The sequence below is a fragment of the Nyctibius grandis genome, chromosome 6, assembly GCF_013368605.1.
Source record: "Nyctibius grandis isolate bNycGra1 chromosome 6, bNycGra1.pri, whole genome shotgun sequence".
Classification (NCBI taxonomy): domain Eukaryota; kingdom Metazoa; phylum Chordata; class Aves; order Nyctibiiformes; family Nyctibiidae; genus Nyctibius; species Nyctibius grandis.
Window position 1 is genome coordinate 4,228,191 of NC_090663.1, and position 25,376 is coordinate 4,253,566.

At 37.4% G+C, this 25,376-nt stretch overlaps 1 protein-coding gene across 1 annotated transcript in view; it reads left to right on the plus strand.

Annotated features, from left to right (window-relative positions):
* Positions 1–25,376, plus strand: part of CTNNA2 (catenin alpha 2) — a 410,549-nt gene that overhangs the window by 18,399 nt on the left and 366,774 nt on the right. Inside the window, exons 2-4 of the mRNA XM_068402626.1 lie at positions 7,442–7,608; positions 12,324–12,443; positions 14,551–14,817. Coding sequence (XP_068258727.1) covers positions 7,450–7,608; positions 12,324–12,443; positions 14,551–14,817 — 546 coding nt within the window. The 5' untranslated portion in view covers positions 7,442–7,449. The remainder of the gene's footprint in view (positions 1–7,441; positions 7,609–12,323; positions 12,444–14,550; positions 14,818–25,376) is intronic.

Consider the following 25,376-nt stretch of genomic DNA (forward strand, 5'->3'; position numbering starts at 1 on the left):
GACTGCACAACTTCTCAGGGCAACCTGTTCCAGTGTTCAGTCATCCTCACAATAAAGTCATGTTCAGAGGGACCCTTCTGTGTTTCAGTTTGTGCCCATTGCCCCTCGTCCTGTCACTGGGCACCACTGGAAAGAGCCTGGCTCCGTCCTCTTTGCACCCTCCCTTCAGTTATTTATAGTCATTGACAAGATCCCCCCGAGCCTTCTCTTCTCCAGGCTAACCAGTCCCAGCTCTCTCAGCCTTTTTTCATAGGAGAGATGCTTCACTCCCTTCATCATCTTCATGGCCCTTCGTTGGACTCTATCCAGTATGTCCATGTCTCTCTTGTTCTGGGGAGCCCAGTGCTGGACACAGTGCTCCAGGTGTGGCCTCACCAGTGCTGAGCAGAGGGGAAGGATCACCTGCCTCAACCTGCTGTCAATGCTGCAAAGGAGGCCAATGGTATCCAGGGCTGCATTAGGCAAAAAGAAAAGAATTCTGAAAGAAATAAAAACCTTTTGCACCCATCCAAAATGGATCTAAGCACACGAAATGTTGTCCAGCTATGAGTCCAAATTACACAAAAGAAGCAGTTCTACCAATCATCATTAGAATTCAGGAATTAAGCTGAATTTCAGTGGGGATTTTGTTGGAGGGGGATGAGTGGGGGGTTTTGGTTATTTTTTGGTTTGTTTTTTTATTTTGTTTTCTTTTCTTTTTATGATGAGTATTTCTTAATATGGCTGATAGGGGCTTTCTCCACTGAATGTTCTAGGTTTTAAATCACTTTCTAACCCAAATAAGACTCCTTATTTACAAAACATAAATCAAATGCACACTTTTCTCTCAAAGGGAGTTGCCAAAGAATTTAGTGTTTGGGTCTTAGCGAGAAAATAGCTGACACTATTTATCTAATGAAAAAGGTACATGAATGCTGCTGTATGAATGCTGCAAGGCATCAGGTGAAGTATTTCTTGTAACTGCGAATGGTATCTCTTAGAAAACTGCAGATTTTATCACATGTATTCCAGAAATATAATTGTTTCATAGGGCTGCTGAAATGATTATAGGAATGGATATTCTATGCAATAAGAGGAGACTGAAGTACTGCCTTTAATCTGTCATGGTTCAATGCAAAAATGCATGAAGCGAAAAAGGGACAATAGGAAACACGGTGGAAGAACAATACTTACTTAAATTGAAGGACAAATGGGGCATGAGGAGAAGGATATAAATTATCTACAAATACGGTCAACATAGAATTAAAGTGTCTCTAATGAAAAAACCTGTCAGATTCTGGAGTTCATTTTGGAATGAGTTTCTTACTTCCAGTAGGATTAATTGGGGTTAAATGTCTGAGCTGTTTCCAAGATGGAAGCTTGATTAGTTTGTGAGTGTAGTTATTATCATATTAAGATTATTATTAATTATATTATGACATGACTGTCTGCAGTGGCAAGGAAGCAGACCTGATGACTCAAGATGTCTGTGTTTCTTGCATTGACCTAAATTTCACTGAAAGTAATTAATATAGATTACAGAATAACTTGAAATGAATTTGGAAAAAAATGGATAACTGAAAGTGGGGTTGGCTTTTTCCAGATAAAAACGTTTCTCTGAAAAATAATTTGACTAGCTGTAGCTCCAACATTACCTTTGGCCTAAGAGTCGTTTGATACCATTGCTGTACAAGGATAAAAATATGTTAATTGGCACTGAGGTAGACAGTCCTTCCTCCCCACTAATGGCTGGCTTGCTAGGTTATTAGATCTGAAATTGTGAACTGCTAGTTCTTTATAAGGTTTAAACAACCTGCTATGAACGTTTATATTAATATTTTTATTTGCTTATTTGTATATGTCTATTTAATACTTTCTACTTAATTATTTTGGAGAAGATTTATTTCACTTAACTTTGTCATTCTAATGTTAAATCATAGACTCAGCGTCATTTTGGTTGGAAAAGACATTTAAGATCATCAAGTCCAACCGTTAATCCAAACTTTTTAAACTGTTGTTTTGACCCTCCACATATTTTCCGCCTGTCCACCAGATTTGATTTTCAAATATATTTGCTAGTTGTATCTCCTTGAATAGTCAAGCCTAAGAAGATAATCTGCATGCTTGCTTTCCTGGTGCCACTGGCCAATTACCAAATATTATTTCCTTCTTTCATAGTTCAATATTAATATTTATCTGAAGCTACAGACTGGTAATTTGGCAGGAAACTGTAAAATCTCTTCAGTACCAACATGGAAGTTAAACAACTTGTAGGCATCTGATTCCAAAATCCGAAGCTTGCTTTGGCTGCCATTTCATCTTGCATATACCTAAAGTTCAAGTACTTTCACATACAAAAGTTTTGCTGCTGGATGCTCAGAGTCACTTCCATCTCACCTGAGTCTAACTTAGAGCGTAAATATCGGAAAGCCTTGCTGAGCTTTTCATACCATCGCATTCCTCCCCTTGGGTTCCGTCAGCTAGATATGCTCTAAGAGAGTGCATGTTGGATCAAACTTTCTACAAAAAGCTGTCATAGCTGGTTTCCTTTAATAAATAACTGAAGGGAAGATGATGCATTCCCAATTGTTACACTGATTAGATGAATCCAGTCATCCACATTTTGGATCAAATTCCCAGGTTAGGAAATTCAAATCTAACTCTTGCCCACTTGCTAGACTGTGAGCTATTCTGTGGTAGCTCTAAGACTCTCCTTTTACAGGGAATATTTTGAGTCTCTAACTCAAAAATAATAATAAAAAAAGATTTGCAGAAATTTCATTCCCAGTTTTTAGCACACTCTCAGCAAAGAGTTGTTGATAATTTTTTTCCAATATCTATTCGATTTAAAGTTTGTGTCAGAAAAATCTTTGTGGCCTCAGAGTTCCTTGCTCCTAGTTTCAGTGATTTTTGGCACATAGGTGAAATGCATGGGAACCTACGTACAGCAAACTGTGGTCTCTCTCCGCAGAAACCTTGTTTCTCTCGGAGACCAGGTACCTGCCATGCTGAGCAATATAACATTTAAGCGTGTTTAGAAATTTGTTTTGTTGTCCCTTTATCTGACAATATTTTTTTGTTCCTTGTCTCTTAAGATATCTTTTGAGAGTTTTGGCAACCTTATGGAAATGTAAGAAAAGTATGAAACCTTAGAAATAAGCTATTTGAATTTTTCTACTGAATTCTGTATTATCATCTTATCGGCCAAGATACACTGCACACAAATTATAACAAGAACACACAGTCCTAATGTAATAAGGAAAAGAGTTCTGAGGGGAATTATTCACTGTGGCTGTCTTAAGTCTCTCCTCCACTATTTGCATTATGTTAAGGGAAGTTATGCCATCTGGGATTTTTTTTGAATGTTGTTATAATGGTCTTAAAAGCAATGAAAATATGCTTTGATTTCACATTAGAAGTACTTTCTTTCTGAGTTTCTACACTGGAGACAAACAGGATTTGTTTTATTTTTTAATAATAGCAGAGTTTGGGTTAATATAAATTCTCATTTGAAATAGTGTTTGCTCCTCTTTCAGCCTGATTTCCTAGGGAAATGAGGCTTGCATAATTATTTATCTATTGGTAACTCCTAATATATTTAAATTGTTGTCCAGTTTCACCCTATGCAACAAAACGTAAACCTAATTTTAAAAAATTTTAAAAAAATGAGCAACTGGAGAGAGAAGAAAACACAATAAAAACTCAGACTTGTGTTCACACCAAGAGCAAGGCAGGTGCAGTTCAACCTTGTCTTTGCTACTGGCTGGCTGGTCGGGCAGCACGTGCAGAGAGTCCTGACCAGGCAGAGCACATGCTGTTCCTGCCAGATTGAAAGTGTCATGGAGAAAATACGATGCAGTGGGCTTTCAGGCAGTATAGTAGCAAGAGAGGTGAAAAGTAATATAAACTTATTAATTCAGCTGCACAGACATAATTTTTTGTTATATGAATAAATAAAATTGTGAATTGAAATGAAGGTCATAACAAGCTAACTTAAATTTAGAAACTGCTGAAAGTTCATGATGCATTTAGAGAATGCTGGATTTTAAAAAAAAAAGCGATGTGCATACAGAGCTTTCTCTCAGCAGAGGATAACAGTATAAAGAAAGCTAAGTCAATAGGTTGTCTTAAAAATCGTTTTTTCCTCGGCATAGTCACAACATAATTCCAGGTAACGTATCCATGGGATTGTATTCCATAGCTGGGTTGGCTTATTTTAAATGCTTTTAACAAGTCCACACAGCAGAACACAATGTGTTTTGGAGATACCCAAGCAGGTCTAAAGTTATTAAAGCTGTATATCAACAGGGCAGCCCTACGCAGCTACACCAGCTTGGATCTTGAGTGATCAGTGTGGCACGGTCTAACCTAATTAGAACCGGCTCTGAGCAAGACTCGTTAGCTGGTACGTGCCAGGGTGCAGATACAGCTAAATTGCTTCTGACCTCGGAGAGAGTGAGCGCCTAAGATTTGGGTTTAGAGGTTTCTGTACTGCGTTGTTTTCCATAGCCTTTTGAGGTCCTTTAAAATACACAAGTGTTTTTCTCATAGATTGGATTAATAGTATCATCTCTATGATACTATTTTTTAGTGCATAATTTCTATTTTTTAATGCATAATTTCTGTCCTGTTTCTTAAATTGTAAAGGAAGATCATGCATTTTCACTTGATTATTTTTCATCTGACACTGTTAAGAATTTAGGTGGTGTAATCACCCATTTCCTACAAGGATGAAGGTAGAGCGCCAGTGATGCATGTTTTTCCTGTTGCCTTGATTAATATTCTTTTAGTTCATAACAATTTTTAAGATTACAGCTTACTCAAAAACATTCTAATAACCTTTTTGAATCAGTGAATTTTTCTGGGGGCCTCAGCACTTTATATAAACTTTATTTTATGTATGCTAGCCAATTAATCCCTGATATTCACATCACAACTAGGAATCAGGTGGATTTCAGTTCTGATGCTACAATAATGCTTGCAGTATTGTTATTAGTATAAATATTTAGATTTTAGTTTTAATGATAGATCCAGGTTCCTGTACCTATATCTAGAACCATATCATTTTGCCAGTAACCTGTGAAATACAAATGCATTATTCTGTTTTCCAGATGATTAATGAAAAACGTATTTTTTAGGTGTCTGGAATTGTTTTGGAAAATTATGGTCTGATGTATGTTCTACATTTCTGTATGGTCTATGTGCTATACTGTTGCTTTTCTGGTAGTTACAAAAAAAAAGAAACATCCTATGGCAGAAGTCCCTTAACTGTCCTCTGTGAGTCACGTATGAAAGAAAAAAATACGTGCCATTCTTTTTCAATTACCACTGCATTAAACTATTAGTTTATTTGACTTCCAGTGGTGTGCTGTTTGTTTTTCATCCACTTTCTTACATATCAGAATTTATCTGATCTCCTTGTGACGTTAACCACATTTCTGTGTAATTTAATGTAACGTTTACCATTTTGGTTTAGCTTCATGTTCTGTGTTGTCTTAAATTAGATTACCAAATCTTTGAAAGATGGTTGTGATTTAAAAAAAAATCTTTTATGCCCAGTTATGCAACTTATTCCTTGCTGTAAATAAGGGGGAGAAAATTTCGCACTTTCAAGGCATTTGCCATTGGTATCTTGCCTACTTCTCTGAATGCCTTGTGCTGTGCGTGGATAACCCTTCTTTCCAATCAGATATTTACTTCGCCTTCACTCCGTCTTTCTTTTGCTACCGTATTCTAAGCTAGTCCTAGTCTTACTCCTATTTGCTTTAGTAGCTGAAAGCTATTAGATCTCAGCTTTACAGAAGGAACTCAAGCCCTGTCAGTGCTGGGAGCATTAAGTACTCTCTGTTCTTTCTTAATACTTCCATCTGCTATAAAGAAGTAGTAAAGTTCATCCTTAAAAATCTTGATTTAGTTCCCAAGTACCGTGTTGAATAAGATGCTTGTTGCTGGAATTAAACAGGAATAATGTGTCCAGGCACCAGTATATTTCGTTTGTTATACAAGAGAGTGTTTTGCTTTGTCCAGAGAGAGGCAGCAATAGGGATATCCAGGCAGTTTTGGGATGGTGAATAGGTAGAGTGAATAGAGGAGACTGGGCAGTAAAATCATAGCAGTGATGGGCACAAAGGGAATCATGGGATTCAACAAGGCCAAGTGCCAGGTCCCACACTTACGTCACAACAACCCCACGCTCTGCTGCAGGCTGGGGGAAGAAGGCTGGAAAGCTGCCTGGTGGAAAAGGACCTGGGGGTGTTGATCAATGGCTGGCTGAATATGAGCCAGCAGTGTGCCCAGGTGGCCGAGAAGGCCACCAGCATCCTGGCTTGTATCAACACTAGTGTGGCCAGCAGGGCAAGGGAAGTGATCGTCCCTCTGTACTTGGCACTGGTGAGGCTGCACCTCAAATACTGTGTTCAGTTTTGGGCCCCTCACTACAAGAAAGTCATTGAGGTGCTGGAGAGAGTCCAGAGAAGGGCAACGAAGGTGGTGAAGGGTCTGGAGCACAAGTCTGATGAGGAGCAGCTGAGGGACCTGGGGGTGTTTAGCCTGGACAAAAGGAGGCTGAGGGGAGACCTTCTCGCTGTCTAGAACTGCCTGAAAGGAGGGTGTAGCGCGGTGGGGGTCGGTCTCTTCTCCCAGGTAACAAGCGATAGGATGAGAGGAGATGGACTCAAGTTGTGCCAGGGGAGGTTTAGATTTGATATCACGAAAATTTTTTTCCCTGAAAGGGTTGTCAAACATTGGAACAGGCTGCCCAGGGTAGTGGTGGAGTCCCCATCCCTAGAGGGATTTAAAAGCCGTGTAGATGTGGTGCTGAGGGACATGGGTTAGTGGTGGCCTTGGCAGTGCTGGGTTAACGGTTGGACTCGATGATCTTAAAGATCTTTTCTAGCCTAAACGATTCTATGGTTCTATGATTGGGAAAAAAAATACCTTTAATAGGAGTGATAGCTTTTCAGGGTGGAGGAGAACAGAGTGAGTATCTGAGCAAGAAGGTGAGGACTGGGGAGTGGGAGTGAAGGAGAAGGATGTAGTTTGAAGGCAGAATTGTAGAGATGCGATTGGGACGATGCTGTTGGGATGCCTTGTCCTGTCCTCCCTACCAGTGCAGGTGGGTTCTGTATTGCTATAACGCACACTGCTGTTTTTCTTCTGTTGTTGCGGTTCAGCAGTCTTGTCTTGGTGTTTTGGTTTCCTTTTCAGTTGTTACAAGTGACTACTGCTCTAGAAGAACAGTTTGCGAATAAAGAAAAAAAAAGGCAGAGACTATCGAGGCAGTTGCTGCACGTTTTTTTTTTTAAATATTTCTCCTGAGCAATTCAATATTCGGTAACTAAGCCATTATTTTTTTCCTAACAGCAGTTAGTTTATTTAGTGAGTTGTTTATACTTTCTGTAAAAAAGTACAAGTGTAAAACTTACCTTTAACTACATTTTTTTTTTTTTTTCCTTAATTCTAGGAGAAACAATGAGAATTGCCTCTTCAGAGTTTGCTGACGACCCGTGCTCCTCAGTGAAACGGGGCACCATGGTGCGGGCTGCTCGTGCCTTGCTTTCTGCTGTCACCCGCTTGCTTATCCTGGCTGATATGGCTGATGTCATGAGGCTCCTGTCACATCTGAAAATTGTAAGCATTTTTAACATTATGTATTGGTTTTGAGTGTTTTGTGTGTAGAAAAATAGGGAACAAATCAGTAATGAATGTCACTGTTCACATTCCTTGCTCTAATTCACTGTTTTTTCTTAAAGTGCTTTCTTATTCAGTCTTATTCATTTTCTAATTTTGCAGAAATTAGTTTTTGGAGACTTAAAGTAAAAAATGTCAAATGTCTTCAGTGCCTGGACTAGTACTGCTGTTCTGCAGCTTTCTGAACTGAACTACATAAATTTACTTAACTCACCTCGTATCTTATCCCGATGGTTTACTCAGTATTTGTAAACTACTGCGATCTTGTGGCAGAGTTTAGGTACTACAGTTGCTCTATTTTTTTTCTCTACACCACTTCTGGACGTATCACAAGATTGAAACTTTAATTTGGAACGAGACAATAGTATAGGTATCTAATCAGTCGTCAAAGAGGCAAAATAGAATAAAGAGGAATTAAAAATTGCCAGATAGTTTGCTATGGGTTTGTATTCACTTTTGGCTGCCACCATTCACTTTTTTATACAGGAATATTAAAAGACTTTGCAGTTAAAACTGGGAAATGTAATTTTTTTTTTTTTGCTAGTTATTGGACTGTTTCACTTTTATTGCATCAGCAAATAAACAAAAACCTCTGAAAAAAAAACCACAAAAATTTTGCAGAAAATCATATGCAGAATATTTAAAGCCTGCAGAGTGCATGTGTGAGTTCAGCAGAGGAGATGGAGAGTTACTTCTTTTTAATAACTGCCCAAAAAGTGTGGTGTTTTTTTTTTTTTTTAATTTGCTTTTTTAACAGTGTAACTGTACAATGATATGTTCTGGAAAAACAATGAGAACGCTTCAACTTGCAAACCATGCAAATAAGCTAAATAGTTTGAAAACAGTTTTCATGATGAAAAAGACAGATTTTTCTGCACAGCTTCTAGTGAGCTCTGCCCTAATGAACAGAATGCTGCTCTTGTAATTGTCAGCGTGTGGCTCTGAGTACGTGCGGTGTAAGCATTGTCTCTCTGGAATATGCTGTTAATTTTTCCCCACTATAATTCTCCATACAACTGTAATTCAAATAATTCTTTGCTAATGAGATTAACACTTTAATATTTATAAAAACCAGATTTTTCTGAATATTATGATTAAAATTCAGATTCAAGCTCTTTCATAGGCAATGAGAAATATTGTTCTCATATCTGAGATTTTTTCCTTCTGCTACAGCAGTGTATTATGTTATTTAACACACAAATGTCCAATACTGTTTTGTAAGTGGGTGTATTTACTTACACAGTTTGCACCCTAGATTTGCAAGGGCCGTGTATGGCAATGTGGTTTGTAATCTCTGCATTTGTCAGATGTTATTATGAAGTCTGTTTCCAAGAAGCCAGACATCTCTGGTTTTTTTGTTGGGTTTTTTTTTTTCAACAAAATTCAACTTAAGAACCTTTTTTTTTTTTTTTTCAGGTTAAAAAGGGTAATTTATTTCTGAGGATTGACAGTGTAAATATTTTTATTTTACCGTTTCATAATGCAAACTAGTTTTAGACAAAAATTAAATTTCTAGGAAAAAAAAGTGTTTATAATTTACAAAAATGACTAAGGAACAGCTCTTGTGTTGACTCAAAGGTGACATTCAAAGACTGGTGTAAGTTAACCATAAAATTAATAAACGAAAATCATTCTGCATGTCAAAGTTATGAAGCCTGAATTATACTGAAATGTACTGTAATCAGTTTTCACTTAAAGCATGTCAAAGGAGTGAGTTACGCTTCATACTTCACAGGAAATAGTGCATTTTAATTAACGTTTCAGAGTGAATATATCCAGATGCTTTCTGGAAGGGCACTTAGTCATTTCTTTAAGATTATCTTTTGCATTACTAAAATTAGTGGTAGTGCTTATTGAAATGAAGCTTGTGTAACACTCATAAAAAAGCATATACTGATACAGTATGTGATCATGCACATACAGAATTATGAGTCTATTGTAATTAATTACATGCTAATTAATCAGAACACATCTGTACAGTTGAGTGAAGTTGTGTTTTTCTGAGGATAGAGAACTTGCTCCAACATGAATTTGTAAAACAAATTATCATAAAAAAGGGTTTGTGCTCATGCCCTTTCTAATACTTCTCGTAACGAGTTTCTTCATTTTGAAATTTCCTGGGCTTGAGCCCAGACTGACATGATAGAGTATAATTAACATCTTTCAAAATCTGATTATCAGAGTGGAATCTGTAACAAATTCTCGAACAATATTATTTAATAGGGAGCTGGCAGGACTTACAAAAATGTGTATCAGTTTGTCATGTCTGTGCTCGTCATTACAAACATGCTAAAGATGAAAGTTTCAGGTAGTTTAATATAAATGCTTCTTGATCTGAAAAAAAGATGTTCATGTTTTGCTGTGAATCCTGCAAGAACCAGTTAGTTAATACAATGATGTTTTTGTGATTTGTGTTAATGGTTAAGAGAGTCAGATAGTTCAGCTTTGAAAACTGCTGTTCTTTTTAAGAGTGAAAGAAGAAGTAGTTGTGTTACCGGAAAATAGTAACCAAGAAAACTCTCCAAATGATAGTTTAGAAAGCCGACATTGGTTTATTGCAGCGCTGGGTGCATGGGGGGATCTCTCCTCCTAGCATGCACACCCAGGGACAAAAGCACACTCATTATGTACATTATAGAAAAATGAATATTCATACAATAGGTGGGAGTAAAGCTCACCTATTCCAAGAAACCTTATGCCTATGCTAATACATTATGTAATGTCACATATACATTATGTATACAATACAATACAATGTCACAATACATTATGTAATGTATGCACATGCATACTAAATTGGGGAAGGGGTCTTGGGTGGGCTCTGGGGGTCTCTAGTGGTCGCAATCCCCCCATAGTTATGCTGTCTGCTTTATGACCTGGCTTCCACGTAAGCGTGGTTGGGACCTTTTTGTTGACACATGCAGGTGGCTCCAAGGAGAAGATACTGTTCTGGTTCTTACAGGATTTATCTCTACTCCTGGTGTAAGAGCTTGTGAATCAAGTCAATTTAGACACTACAAAGATGTTGTTTACAGTCTTGTTTATCTTTGGCCCTTTTTTGTAAATAATGAGGAATTTAACAGAGACCTTGGATTCTCTAAGACTAAGCCCAAGCAAGAATCAGTGACGACTATAACTAAGTGTTATCAGTCCCAGAAGCAGACCCTGCCTTCAGAACATGCAGTTAGCTTCAGAGTGTACTTTTATTTTAGCTGAAAGGAAAATTGCTGACAGGAAAGTTGATTCTGTCTAAAGGTTACACAGAGTAGGCCTTTTAGGGCCTACTTTGAGGCCTACTTCTACTAAACCATCTGGTATCAGTGGGATTCTGAATAAGGTGTAGCTTGCAACTCTCAGGCTTAGTATAAAACTTCCAACATAACAGCTATGGATTTATATACTTGGATTATACATTCTCCTATAGAAATGTATGGGTTTGCTACTCTACTGCACTGTAACCTTGTGGATATTCTTAAATCCACAGTAAGTAGGTAAAAGCTCACAATAAAAATATCCTCACTCGCTGGTAGGAAAACAGGGTTAGAGCAACACAGATGATAAAAAGGCAGGTTCTGCACATAATTGTGCCTTTCTAAATTCATTAGATGCCAGCTACTGCTGAATTTATTGATTCCCACTGATGGTTGGAGAGTAAGCTGCAAAGTTCTGCTCTCGCATAGGAGCATGTCCCCATCAGAATTAGCTGTTTTTCTTTGAGGAGCAAATTTGCCTATTGTTGAAAGCTTATGCACAGTCTCATGAATTGAAGCAATAGGTTTTAGAAAGAAGGATGAATAGAAGCTTTCAGTTCTCAGTCTTTTTGCTTGGAATTGCATTTTTATCTTTTGAGGGAGAGAAATACAACTTAGAATTTTCATCTAGTCACAGGAAAATTTCCTTTACTTATTGTATGAAAAGAGCATTTTATCCCTTCAGATATTTTTTCTTGCTATACATCAGATAAAGTTTCACAATAGATTTGACAGATTAACTTGTTGGTATAAGTGAAGTTTTATATTTTTGCCTGTTAGCTTATAGCATGACTGAGTAACTGCAGGTCTTTTTTCTTTGGTAGATTCTTTTCTCAATTTTAAAGTAACTGAAAAAAGGAAAGCCGAGAGCTGAGAAAAAAAGAAATAATAAATATCTTCTGGTTGAATCTATTGTTGTTTCATTTATTTCACAAAGATTGAGTATTTTGAATATGTTAGGGTAAATTTAAATCTTCATGGTAAGTTTGAGTTTCCATTTTAAAAGTTATTTTTTTTCCAGAATAACTTCCTTTTATTTTCCCATAAAGTCCGTACCACACAGTAAGAGCATATTCATCTGTTTTGTTTTAAACCCCACAGATATTAAACATTTAATCTGATAAGTGTAAATGGGGAAACTAATATAGTTATGCCTTTTACATTAGTTTTACATGATACCAAAGTACAGTAAATGGAAAGTAATGCAGAATGACAATCAGACAGTTTCTCTATTAAGAAACCTAATTAAAGTTAGTGGGACTATAATAAAGCCACTGTTCAGTGATGGATGTAAAAGCTAAATTGGGTCCATATAATAGAGAGTATTGGGTAGAATTGTTATAGGCTTTGTCAAAGAGTGCACCCAGATTAAAATGCTAATACAGTTGATATATTATGTTCTAGGTAGAGGAAGCGCTAGAAGCAGTGAAAAATGCAACAAATGAGCAAGATTTAGCGAATCGCTTTAAAGAATTTGGAAAAGAGATGGTAAAACTGAACTATGTAGCTGCTAGACGACAACAGGTGAGTCTTGGTTCTGAAGATCTTGTGTTTTATGTCTAAGTCTGTTTTAAAATATACAATAAGTAATTGCTGTGCCATGGCCTATAATTTAATCACATTGATATTTTTCAATGCAATGAAGTTTTTTAAAAATGCAATTTCTTTAAGAATATTTTCCAAGGGTCTTCAATTAATAATGGAATGAAGAGTGAATAGGCAAGTGATTCAGGAGGTTAAGGATAGTTTTCATTTGATGATTATTCCCATTTATTTCTAACCTATGCTGATTTGAGGTTACTGACCGCTGGTAAAGCATGAGCTCATTGGTAGTATAGTATAATTCAAATTCAGGAAGTACAGAGATCTACTTTGTTTTAAAACCATCATTATTAATTTTCATATACTTAAAAAAACCCAAGTACTCAATTCATCCATTACTAAGGCAGATGGAAAAAAGACCAGAATATCATGATAACATTTATTCAATACCTGCAATTACACAACTTGCAATAAAGATAACTTTCTCCTCAACATTCTTCTTTTTAAGAGTTCAGACAGTGCTGTCACTGTGGAGTTGTATAAAGTCTCTCCCGATTCAATCGTATTTGAATACCACCAGTCATTCAGGGGTGTAGTCTTTGTATAGCACAGCACACCAGATTTAGAAAGCTGCCTTCTATTTCTTTATTTTCTGCATTACAGTAATCACAATTTACTTCTGTATCACTATTGTATTTTTAAATGAAATATAGCATTTTCAGAGTTATACTGAAATTAAATAAATTAATAATGTAAAATCTAGTCACAATATGAACAGTGTAATTCTATATGTTCAGACACTTCCTTTGTGGAAGTAGAGCTATAAATATGGGGAAAAGAGAAAAAACGTGAAAGCTACTGAAGAGAGATGTAGAGTCTCTTAAGTTCTTATTGGAGAAATGGAAAGATAACAGAAAGTCTTAGTATAAACCTTTTAAAATTTTCTTCTTAAGGCTCATTTTTATAATGCTGGTGAGGTGTTCCATATAATTGAAGAAAATCTTGACAGCATTAAAAGTTACTACATATACATTCATAGCTTTTCTTTTCATCTCTTCTGTTTTGTAGCCTGATAAAGTTTTTAGAAACTTAATTCTCTCTGAAAACTGTTGTCTGTGAGTCATGTGTGGTTTAAAGTGGTCAATGGGCAAGCCCTTTAAACCCAGAATATCTAGTTTCGTTTTTAATTTTTGCCATAGATTCTATGTGTAAATAAACTGTTCAGCTCTCCAAACTTCTTTGTTCATAGTTCTAAAATAGAAGCAATGTTTTCTTACTCCTTATGGATATTGTTAGGACTACCTTACCTGATGATAGAAAGGCTTTCATGGACAGTGTGGTATATCCTGTAAGTAAATAAATTCATGGATTAAATAGAAATAATACAGTATCATCTTATTCTGGTAACGTATTGTACAGTATCTGATGCTTGTTGTCAGGGGAAACAAAAGAAAGTATATGTCATTAAAAAAAACACTAAATGATACGAGGAATAGAACAAAATATGAAGGAAAGGCTAAAAATAATGAGGGGCATATTTATTAGGTCTTTAAGAACTAAAAACATATTCATCAATGTAATATTTTTATTTCAATTTTTTTTAAAGGGTCTACCTTACAAGGATTTTATAAAGGACATAGTTATAGTACTTACAAAACTATGGCATTTGCTGCAACAGGATTGTTGCACTCGCATTGCCTTTATGGAATCAGCAGACTGAATCTAGTCAATCGAGAAGAGTAATTTTGAATGTTTTATATAAATTTTCTGTGGGCCTTTGAATAAGGCAAGCATATAGACTCTTTGATAAGAAGATACTGTGAGCAGAATGTAACAGCTGTAGCTATGCAGAAGGAATGGACTTTCTTGGGCAGGAGAGGGATTTCCTTCTGTGATTTATGGTAGATTCTGTTATTGGACTCGATGATCCCAGAGGTCTCTTCCAACCTGATTGATTCTGTGATTCTGTAATTCCTTCTCTGCAAAATCACTGGACGATATTTATGCAGGGAAACTTAAGCTGTGTAGACATTACAGTCTTCTTACAGACTTTCATTTACAACTATAAAAATTGCATGTTTTTATATAGGAACTGAAAGATCCTCACTGCAGGGACGAAATGGCTGCAGCTCGAGGTGCTCTGAAGAAGAATGCCACTATGTTGTATACTGCATCCCAAGCATTTCTCCGTCACCCTGACGTTGCAGCCACTAGGGCCAACAGGGACTATGTCTTCAAGCAAGTACAAGAAGCAATTGCTGGTATCTCCAATGCTGCCCAGGCCACCTCACCCACTGATGAGAACAAGGGGCACACTGGCATAGGAGAGCTTGCTGCTGCATTAAATGAATTTGATGTAAGTATCAGAAGTGTATGGAAAATGAAGTGTTTCTCCATGCAGTGTATAGTGCTTTTACCTAAGTAGTTCTTGAACAGGACTTAAATTTCCCTTTTCTTTCAGGTCCACTTCCTCAGACTGCAGAGGCAAAGTGCAGACATTGATTTGTGCTATTTTTAATGAGGAATAGTTGTTTGCTGCTAATGGACTTGAATTATAAGGATCTATTTGTGTTCACATGCAGTGGCTGTGACAGAGAGAAAGAAGTCATCTTTTGCTCAAGCGTCCTTGAAAAATCTAGCTCCATAGTTCTAAATAATGCAAAGTCTGATTAACCTGTCAGTTTAGTTTTGTGACCAAGATCTGTGATTGGTTGAATGGTAAAATCATGTTTGTCTGGCAAGTCAGGAAGACAGGACACTAAAATAAAGATGGTGATGAAGCTGAGCATCTCAGAAACATTGAGAAGGCTCCGGGGAGACCTTCAAGCAGCCTTCCAGTACCTGAAGGGGCCTACAGGAAAGCTGGAGATGGACTTTTTACAAGGGCATGGAGTGATAGGATGAGGGGGAACAGTTTTAAGCTGAAAGAGGGTAGTTCTGGATTAGATATTAGGAAAAAATTCTTAACAGTGAATGTGGTGAGACACTGGAACAGATTGCCCGGAGAAGCTGTGGCTGCCCCCTCCCTGGCAGTGTTCAAGGCCAGGTTGGATGGGGCTTGGAGCAACCTGGTCTAGTGGAAGGTGTCCCTGCCCATGGCAGGGGAGTTTGAACTAGATGATCTTTAAGGTCCCTTCCAACCCAAACCATTCTATGATTAAAATTCGACTTGCATCATGAATTATGTTAATCAAAGATATGGAAAAAGCATCTTTCAAACACAGTTGATAGCAGGCAGTTCTGCTACAGGCAAAGTGCTGCAGCCTCTGTTCCAGCAATAGCTACGGTTTTGCTTAAGCAACTTTCTTAGCAACTAATTGTTTAACTCTCAATTTCATTGCCAGTCCTGTCTTATGATTTTTCCCTGTCTCACATTTGAGAACTGTTCTTTAGAAAGTGAATAAAAAAACTTAATTGCAGACAGTAACTGAAAATATTTTCCTCTTTCATTCTGACTTTAGGTAAGAGTTTGTTAAAATTATTATTAGGGAATGGTGTCCTTTTCACTTTGATTAATACAGAAGGCTACAATACAAGCATCTGTCACACACAATCAGGAGCTACTCAATCCTGCTGTATTTAGGGCTGAAAGTGGAGGTGTAGTGCAGGTGGTTCATCTCATGTTGTGTTGGACTGGGCTTGTCTTCTACATCTATAGCTTACTGTCATTGGGTCTACTTTGCAGACGGTAGTAGAAAGGGTAAATATTATAGGATCAAGGGAAGCTCCAGGATTAGAGTAAGATATTGAAAAAAGGTAGAGAATGAGTATACAAATAAGAGCAAAAGTGAAATGGGGTTAAAGGTGGAAACATGACAGCAGAAAACGTGTGGGTATGTATAGGAAGAGACAAGCAAAGAGGGTAAAACCATTCAGAACTACTGCAGGACCCAGAGGCTGACTCCAGTTCCATCACACTTCTCAAGTAAATGAAACAGTACTGCCTTCATTGACTATACTGATCTTTTTGTGTTTTTTTTTTTAATATCTATATTTCTAGATCTATTGTTTTTCCTCTAAAATTATTGAGGGTCAAGATTTAATGAATTCTGTGTGATTTTCAGGGCCTTTTCAGCTCACAGGTTCCTTATTCGTAACATCCTGATAATAATATCCCGGTTTGGTCTAATTGTACTCTGGCTTTTGTGTGGGACTTTGCATGTTATGGACAGTAGAGGTTTGACACACAGTAGCAGAAAACATGTGACTTCTGAGTCCCAAACTGATGATGCTGCTGCTCTCTGGAAAAGGCTGCTGTTCAATGCAAAGAGAGTCGTTGTGCTTAGTGAAAGTAGATTTAGTGAAGACTATGCGAGACTTCTGATATTGTCCCCTGCTTCTTTGTGAAAATATTTGTTCATGATTTTTCTTCTCAGGTAAAGTCTTTTCCACTGTACGTGATGTTGCAGGCATCATGAATGCGTATGTGAGACGTATGTCCATAGTATTGTGTTCTGTTTGTGATTACGTGTGGAAAAACAACCTTTTTTGAGAATTTTCTCTAATTTTAAGAAACTAAATGAAAACTTTCTCTGCTGACTTACTGAGGATACAAAGATTGAAACTATTATTTTATCTGCTTTCTAACCATATTTCCTGTTTTGCCTCAGTGCTTAGCTGTTGAATGAGATTTATTCACACCTAGTTTTGCAACAGAGCTGACATTCCCTAAACTCTAGGGAAAGCCGAAATTTATAGCTGTGGTGGTGGGATGATTGTGAATTTACCCTTATATTTTACAAACAAGAAAGCAAGAAAAATTACCAGACTAGTGCAACTATGTCATGGGTAAAGAGATGGTGGAGAAAAAAGTTTGATTTTTATACTGGCAATATATTACTTCAGCAAGGGAAAAGAAGTTTGTATTTTCTAGTGAAAATAATTTTACAGTATATTTATTCTACAGGATCAGTCATATTGATTGAGATCAATTTGCATTTGGTATGAAGTGCATAGTAAACCTTGTATTATATGAAAAGATGGTTCTTCTATATTAAAAATAAGATTACAGGTTTTTCCATAATTTTTAACATTTCTCAGACTTCATTATAACCTGGTCTAGAGGAAAGGTGTCCCTGCCTGTGGCAGGGGGCTTGGAACTAGGTGATCTTTAAGGTCCCTTCCAACCCAAACCATTCTATGATTCTATGAAATATGTGTTATGTTAATTGTCATACTCTATACAATGGTGACTTGTGGTATAAAGTCACAGGTGAGTTATTAGCAGCAAAGTTTTGGAAAGAGTTATCATTTATTGCTTCTTGGAGATTATGTAGAAATGAAGAGAGTTCACAGATCTGTTTCTTATCAGAGTTTCTACTTTAAAGTCCTGCTTAAAGTTGATTGATTACAAAAGTACGTGTTTAATTACTCAGTTTTTGTCCTTTAACTTAAATATTCCTACTTTAATTTTAGATCAATTAATTCCAGATATTCCTGGCTTTATTTGTGAATTAATCTATTAGTAAAATTTGGTATATATTTTATGCTTGTTAGATATTTCTGAGTTCTTACTGCAACTAAGGATGCACCTTTTACCTCCTCTCATGGCACTTGTCCAAATTTATTCAAGTTACATAGAGAAGCTTGTTAAGAACTTATTGTGAATTCTGAAAATATTCTTCTTTCACTCAGGAAATGGTAGATTTGGTCTGGTAGGGTCTCAGCCGTTCTGATTATCAGGGGACTGTTCTTTTGTCACTTGTTGAGTGTTGTGGGAGTGATTCAACTTGTATCCTCTGGGCTCTCCCCATGGTCATCATGCTGTGTACCGGAGACAAGACCTACCCATCAAACTGGAGTGCAGTGGGGAGGTAGATAAAAAGACAGTAAAATTACTAAGTGTGAAGAAATGAAGCGAGAAGGACCAGGAAATCTGTGCTGGATGAAAGCTAAGGTGAAGGTAGCTGGCATCTATGCTCCAATGTGGGGTCAGCAACTGGAAAGAGGTAAAAGTATATGTAGGATGTGGGTATAAAGTGATGGGATAAATAGATGTAGGCTATCTGCCACAGCGAAGGCTGCAGGCAGGTAGGCGGGGGACACGTTCTGCATGACAGAATGGAGAGGGGGCAGTGACAGGCAGAAATAGTATTTATTGGGCACTGGGGATCTCTGATGAGTAGGAGAGTGACTCCTTTCAGACTATGTGATTTCTTAGTTTCTACAAATGTAGCTGTGTCAGTGGGATGTGCTGACAAAAGTTTAGAAGCGCTAACCGCTGTGGAAATTCAAATTCTAGGGGTTTCAAACAGGGCACCCTGAAATACTTAACATTTTAAACAGTTCTAAATATTTTGCTTTAGCTTTTGATATGAAAAATGAGGTAATCATTCTTGTACAGTACTGCGAGAGTAGGTGTAACAGTTTTGTAAATATACAAAAGTTTACTATGCATGCAGCATAGACCCATAAAAAGGAGTATTTCTGTGTTTGGAGCAAGGTTAGGGTTGTCTACAAGAAATTATGAGTCAAGGATAAAATAAATGAATAAAGCCTGTGACTTTAGAAAGAGGGGAGGAGAGAGATCTAAAGGGAAGGACCAAAAAACCTGCTTTCCATTGATGGTAAAAGCAAATATCTCTCATCTTTTGTATTGCTCCAGAAAGAAAATATCACAACTGATGAATCTGCTTAGCTTTCTCCTTGAGTTTTGTGTTTGTGTGTGTGTATATAATAAATTGGTAAATTCTGTATCTATCAATGGAGTAAAATGGTATTGTATTTTTTAAAATGTATATATAGTCCTTGCTTTTTAGTACATGTTAATCCAAACAGACACACCCTATATTTGATGTTATTTGAATACTCCAGTGATTTATTGTTCTGTGTGCACACATCCATTTGTCTTTAAAGTTGCTTACCAGCAACGCTGACCCATGTTACGTCCTGAACTGCTGTGCCTGTGTGTGCCTCCAATTTCAAAATCACATGGAGTCTTGCATGAATATGAAAATAATTTGGTTTATAATGGAATTGATCTGGTTGAGAATGGAAAAAGGTGGTTACAATTATTTTTTGGTACATGAGGTATTTTTATAATTGAGATAGGTCCCAAGGTACTGAAAATGTACCAATTTTTGTTATGAGAAGGATTTGAACAGAAAAATTCCAGGCAGAATAACTCAATCTTTAATAATTTTTTGAACAGTGCAAGTCTACCATTTGGGAGATGACTACATTTTATGAGGAAAAAAAGTGTCTGATGACACTGGTCACTGTCCTCTAGGCTGTAAAATGAAGTTTATACTTAATAAATGGACTGTCATAACATATTTCTCAAAGATGTTAATAATCCTTTGGGAATATTTTGCAGGGCTAGTGAATGCAGTACTCCTTAAATGAAGTGACAGATCCAATAGGCATGTAATTAAAAAAAAAAAACAAAACAAAACAAACAAACAAACAAAAAAAAAACAACATAGAAACTGAGAAGACAAAATACTTGGGTGCAACAGTAGCAAAGGATGCTTTTTTGGTAATAAAATTAAGAGCGGGAAAAATGAGACATAAAGGTAGTCGACAGAAGAGATTCTGTATCATTAAGTGACTACCTTTAAAATGTTGTTGATTTTTGGACAAATAACTGTACTAGATGATTCAGGCTGAGAATGGATTTCACAGAATATTTATGGAATCTCAATTTACTTGTAAATATGTTCTTCAGAGAAATGATTTGTGATGCTGGAGGTGAAGGACAAAATGTGAGCTTCAGAATAAGAATTGAAACGTGTTTGTTTCAATATCAAAATCATAAGAAGCAATTGCAAAAATATTACTGCACGTCCCACATAACAACTTGAAGGAGGACTTGTTGAGCTCTAGTGTCTAGGGAAGCACAGTCAAAGGGCTATTTCTGTAGAGCAGCAGTTCTATATTGAATTTAAATAGGGACACCTGTGTTAGTGTGCACTGGAGAAAGTGTGTTGCACATTCACATAACCTCATATATTACTTTGAATGAAGTACAGGGTTTTTTTTCCCCTTGTGGAGCTGAAGTAGCTTTTGAAATGGAATGGGGTTGAGTCTATAATTTCACCTGTGAAGGCATCAGGGCTGCATCCCGATGCTTCAAAAGCTCCTACACAGTAGTAAGATCCTTTGGCACTTTCTGCACTCCTCGGATCTCCCCTGAGTGGGGAAAAATCACAGAGTGGTCATCCCTCACATGTTAAGAAAATGACAAGAGCACAGTGTTGTATTTTACAGTATACCTAAAAACTTTACCTGTTTGCAAAGAAATATGTTTGAGGGTGCTGAAGTGACCTTTCAAGAGAGGAATAAGCAGTGTAAATTTTCAGGGTCCTGATGATGCTAATGGGGCAAACAAGCTTTTTCTTCCATGTCATTGCTGCACTTTCCTGCCCACTACAACCCCTTCTGTCTGCTACTTTTAGGGTTTGTTTTCCCCAGAATTTTTCATGCAGAACAGGAGTAATTTAGCAGCAGGAAACTCAAATTGAGTTTATATTGAGGGTAGATTCAGACTAGATATAAGGAAGAAATTTTTTACAATGAGGGTGGTGACACAGTGGCACAGATTGCCCAGAGAGGTGGTGGATCCCCCATCCCTGGAAACATTCAGGGCCAGGTTGGACGGGGCTCTGAGCAACCTGGTCTAGTTGAAGATGTCCCTGCTCATTGCAGGGGGCTTGGACTAGATGATCTTTAAAGTTCTCTTCCAACCCAAACCATTCTGTCATTCTAAATTGTTTTAATCACCTGTTTCAGAAGTTCGTTCTACTTTTAGTATTAGTAGTTGGCTTTATGACAGACGTATTATGGTTAATGTTTTATCTGTGCTTGTGTATTTATGGGAATGCATATATATTATTGTGGAATTGTTAGCTCCAGGGTACGAGGAGCAGCACTGGAAATGACAGGATTTTGGTATGAAATGCATAGCAGAAATATGACCTCTGTAAAGGGAAGCACCTTCCTTACCAGCAGTTAGGGTCATGCTACCTTAGTCACCTTTAGCAGTGAGAATGGAGCTGCTGAGCTGTATTTGCGGTATAAGGGCACCATCTAGTGGGTTTCTTGATTTTTGTTATTTTATTTTTTTTTTCTCCTGAAATGCCTCTGTGTAGTTAATCAGTATTGTAAGAAGATTTAGCAATCAAAAATACTGTTTGTAATCTGAACCATACCACATTGCTACCACTTATTTTTATGATACAAAAAGTATCATGCCAACAGTATCATGCTTTTTTCCTCTCAAATACCTTTAACCTGTTTGTAGCAGGACAGTAACCAGTTTATTTGTAATGGAGTTCTTAGGGTGAACCCTCATCCAAACAAATTTGTTAGAGATAGTAGAAACACACAAAGGAAACACACTTTAAAAAAAATATAATTGACATTTCTGTAGAGAAATATGTTTTCTGTAGCAATACAATTATTCCATTGTTGTTCAGTGTATTACAGGTTGCTTATTTTATTGTTAATAACAAGTATGACTATCTGAGCTGTTAAATTCAAACATTTTGTCAGGTTACATGTAATAGCTCAAAAATCACACTTAGTGAACTTTCCCAATTAGACTACCCTTGGTACTATTTCGAGTATGTTTATTTAGCACCTCTGAGATGCTTATATAACTCAAGTATGTGATAAGTGAACACCACCAATGTTTCAGAGAGATAATATCTCCATTTATATTTAGAGAACAGAGACAGGAGAGGACTGCTGGGGGCTGTGCAGGTGGGGGCTGTTGCTGCTCCATCTGCTCTTGGCTGTGCGCTTCTACCTGAGTGTGATATCCATCAAACTACTATGAATTCAGTCATCCTGCTGACCCAGAGGGAAAGATATTAACTTATTTCTCGGAATTAGTTCTCTCTTCTTTTAACACATCAGACTGACTCATCGAGAGCTGCAGTGCCGGAGCGGTGCAAGCAGGAGTGCATTTTGGGGAGCTGGAAGAGGCAGAGGAAGGGGGACCCTCTTCCTCCCTGGGCCGCTGCACTGTCACACTCCGCATATTTCTTCAAATTACACCTGTATGGTGTGTCTGTGAAACGCAGCATCGTGACGGGTAGAAACATTTGATTTATCGCTAAAAAGAAACTAAATAGCCTTGTTAGCACCTTGGGGGACACTGACTTACGTACATAAACCAAGCCTGCGAGCACACTGCATTTGTTTTCATGGTGGTGCAGGCACTTCTGACAAAGAAATACACTGAATGCTCTTATTCATATGGTTTTGTCTCCCAGATTATTCTAAAAACATGTTTGTCTCTGTATATTATGTGCTCCTTTTTACACAAAGACAGTTTTTCATACTGCCTTGTGGTTGTGACATTTTTTATCTAAGATATCTATCAATTTGAGTTGTTAATGGCATTTGTCACTGAGTTTTTGATTCCCTCTTCTGACGTATTGTTCCATTTGCAGTGACATTTGCCTTAAAAATTGTGTTTTCATTGTGCTATGTCACTGAGAAACATGTTAGGAAATGGTCTCTGCCCTGAAGGTTTTACATGCTAAATAGATGAATTAATAAAGTGTAAGAAGAGAAATAGAAGAAAGAAGGTATCATTTGTCTAGAGTCACATGACAGATTAATACAAGAGTCAATAAAGGACCTGCAAAGCCCTGAATTCCAATTAAGTGTCTCTTCTACTGTACTGTGCTGCTTACTATAGTCCATAGTACATCACTCGAGTTAACTGGGATTATCTTAGATGTAAATTCTTGTAAAACTGTGTTATACAGAAGGTTTTTACTTGAAAGATATTTCTGTTCTAGGATAATAGATATCCTATTATCTAGGATAATTCTTCCACCTGCAGAGCTCTGGCTAGACAGGGGTATGGTTGTAGATGCTGCTTGATTGGTTTTATGCTGCTGCATTTTCTTCTGTGAATACTTTTCAAACTTTATATTTGTGGGTTTTTTTTTCCTCATAGCTTCTCATATTAGATTCACAACTGTATTATTATGCCCTCAAAGATGCCTCTCCTGTCTTTGAGAGTGTGAAAAATCAATTCAACTTTCCATCTACAGCCCTATAGAAGAGCATGAAGTGTTTGTTGGTGTCCTGATTTTGCAGGGATAACATTTACAGGATGGATTTTCTGTTACATTTTGTTTCAGTTTGTGGCCAGCTGTGGGCTGGTGATCAAGACCATTAGCAGTTAAATCCAGGGCAGCTGCCCCAGGCTGGCCCACAGGTGTGTTCTGCAACATTAATGTCAGGTTCACCATAAATGGGAAAGCTGCTGGGGAGGGGCCCCTCGTTGGCTCTGCTCTCTCCTCGCCTATACTGTTCCCCTCTCTTCCCTTCTCAATGGTTACTGTCCCTGGAGGGGCTTGCCACCACTCTATGAGCTAAGTATAATTTTGTGTCTTTAGTATTAGTATCGATACTGGCTTTCTTATTTTATTAAATCTGTTTAAATTTCAACCCATGAGTCTCCCTTCTTTTCCCAATTCCTTTTCTTGGTTGTGGAGGGGAGATTGGGTGATAGAACAACTGGTTATTTTTTAGCCCTGGGTGTGGGCTAAACAGAGACAGTTGGTTTTTTTGAGGTTTTATTGGGGGGTGTGTGTGTTTTATAATCAGTAAATCAGCAGTGCACCCTTAGCAGCCATGTAGGACAGCCACCTATGAGGCTGCATTAGTAAGAAGGTTGAGGAGAGTGATTTTTGCCCCTATATCTGGAGCATATGAAACTTCATCATGCCTTCCAGATCCATTTTGGGGCTTTCCAGTGCAAGAAAGACTTTAACACAGGGGCTGAAGAACATGACAAATCGGGAGAGGCTGCCAAAGCTGGGAGTTTTTCAGCCTGTGGAGTAAAAGACTTTGAGGAAGGATCTTGTTGGTGTTTTCAACTGCCTTGTAGGATAGTGTAAAGAAAATGGAGCTAGAGTCTGCTTTGAGGTTCATAGTATTGGGATGAGAAGCAACTGGCACTCTGGATATTCAAGGAGAACTATGGATATTGAGGAGGAAAAAAAAAAATACAACCACACCATGAATGGGATCAACCACTGAAAAAGGGAGCAGAGAGATTTGGAAAATCTCCAAGGATGGAGATTTCATCTTGATGAGATGAAGCCTTGAGCAACCTGGCCTGATGTTGAAGTTGGTTCTGCTTTAATGAGGCACTTAAAGCAGATGACCTTGAGAAGTCTGTTTCAACCTAGACTATTCTGTGATTATGAATGTTCATTAAGAGAATATCCTAAACAAATATTTAACTGAATTCTTAAGCCTAAAAATTCATTATGAACAAAAAGTTTTGTGGGATATGGATGAAAAACTACTAAGTGCAACTCAATGGCTTTTGTTCTTCATGAGCTAAGGTGTGATGGTCATAAAGATCTCTTATTATTCAGAAAAAAAAATCCACAAATATGTTCCTTTTCTGTGTTTTACAGTGGGGAAAGCTGGCTTAAATTAATTATACACCCTCAATGACACACACCTTATTATATAAAATGTAAGCATGTAACCTGTACAGAACTTCCTAAATATATTCATGAAATACGAGATAACAGCTTGTGAAAATAGTGAGTTGGGTTTCAGTGATCAGAGATACTGGAGATATTTGATCTGCAGATTGTTCATCAAAGGATGAAAATATTCCAGGAATATGATCTTGGTAGGTCCTTGGACCTCATAAGGCTGCGGAGTTCTGTTTCTTCAAAAGCCTCCAGGAAGAAAAACGTGATTCGTGACTCGCAGAGGTGTAGGATCTGCTGTTTGAAATTTGCTCTGTAGGTGGAGAACCTTATGTTGCTATAACTGAAACATGAAAATTGCAGTAGTGCTGTATTGGATGTTGTTTTGATCGAGTTTATGGATTGAGAAGAGACGTTTGCTACAAGTAGAACATATGTTGGCTGTCGGAAATCATCTACTCTCTGGTAAAGTGTGCTTCCTGTCTTTGTTCAGGACCATTTT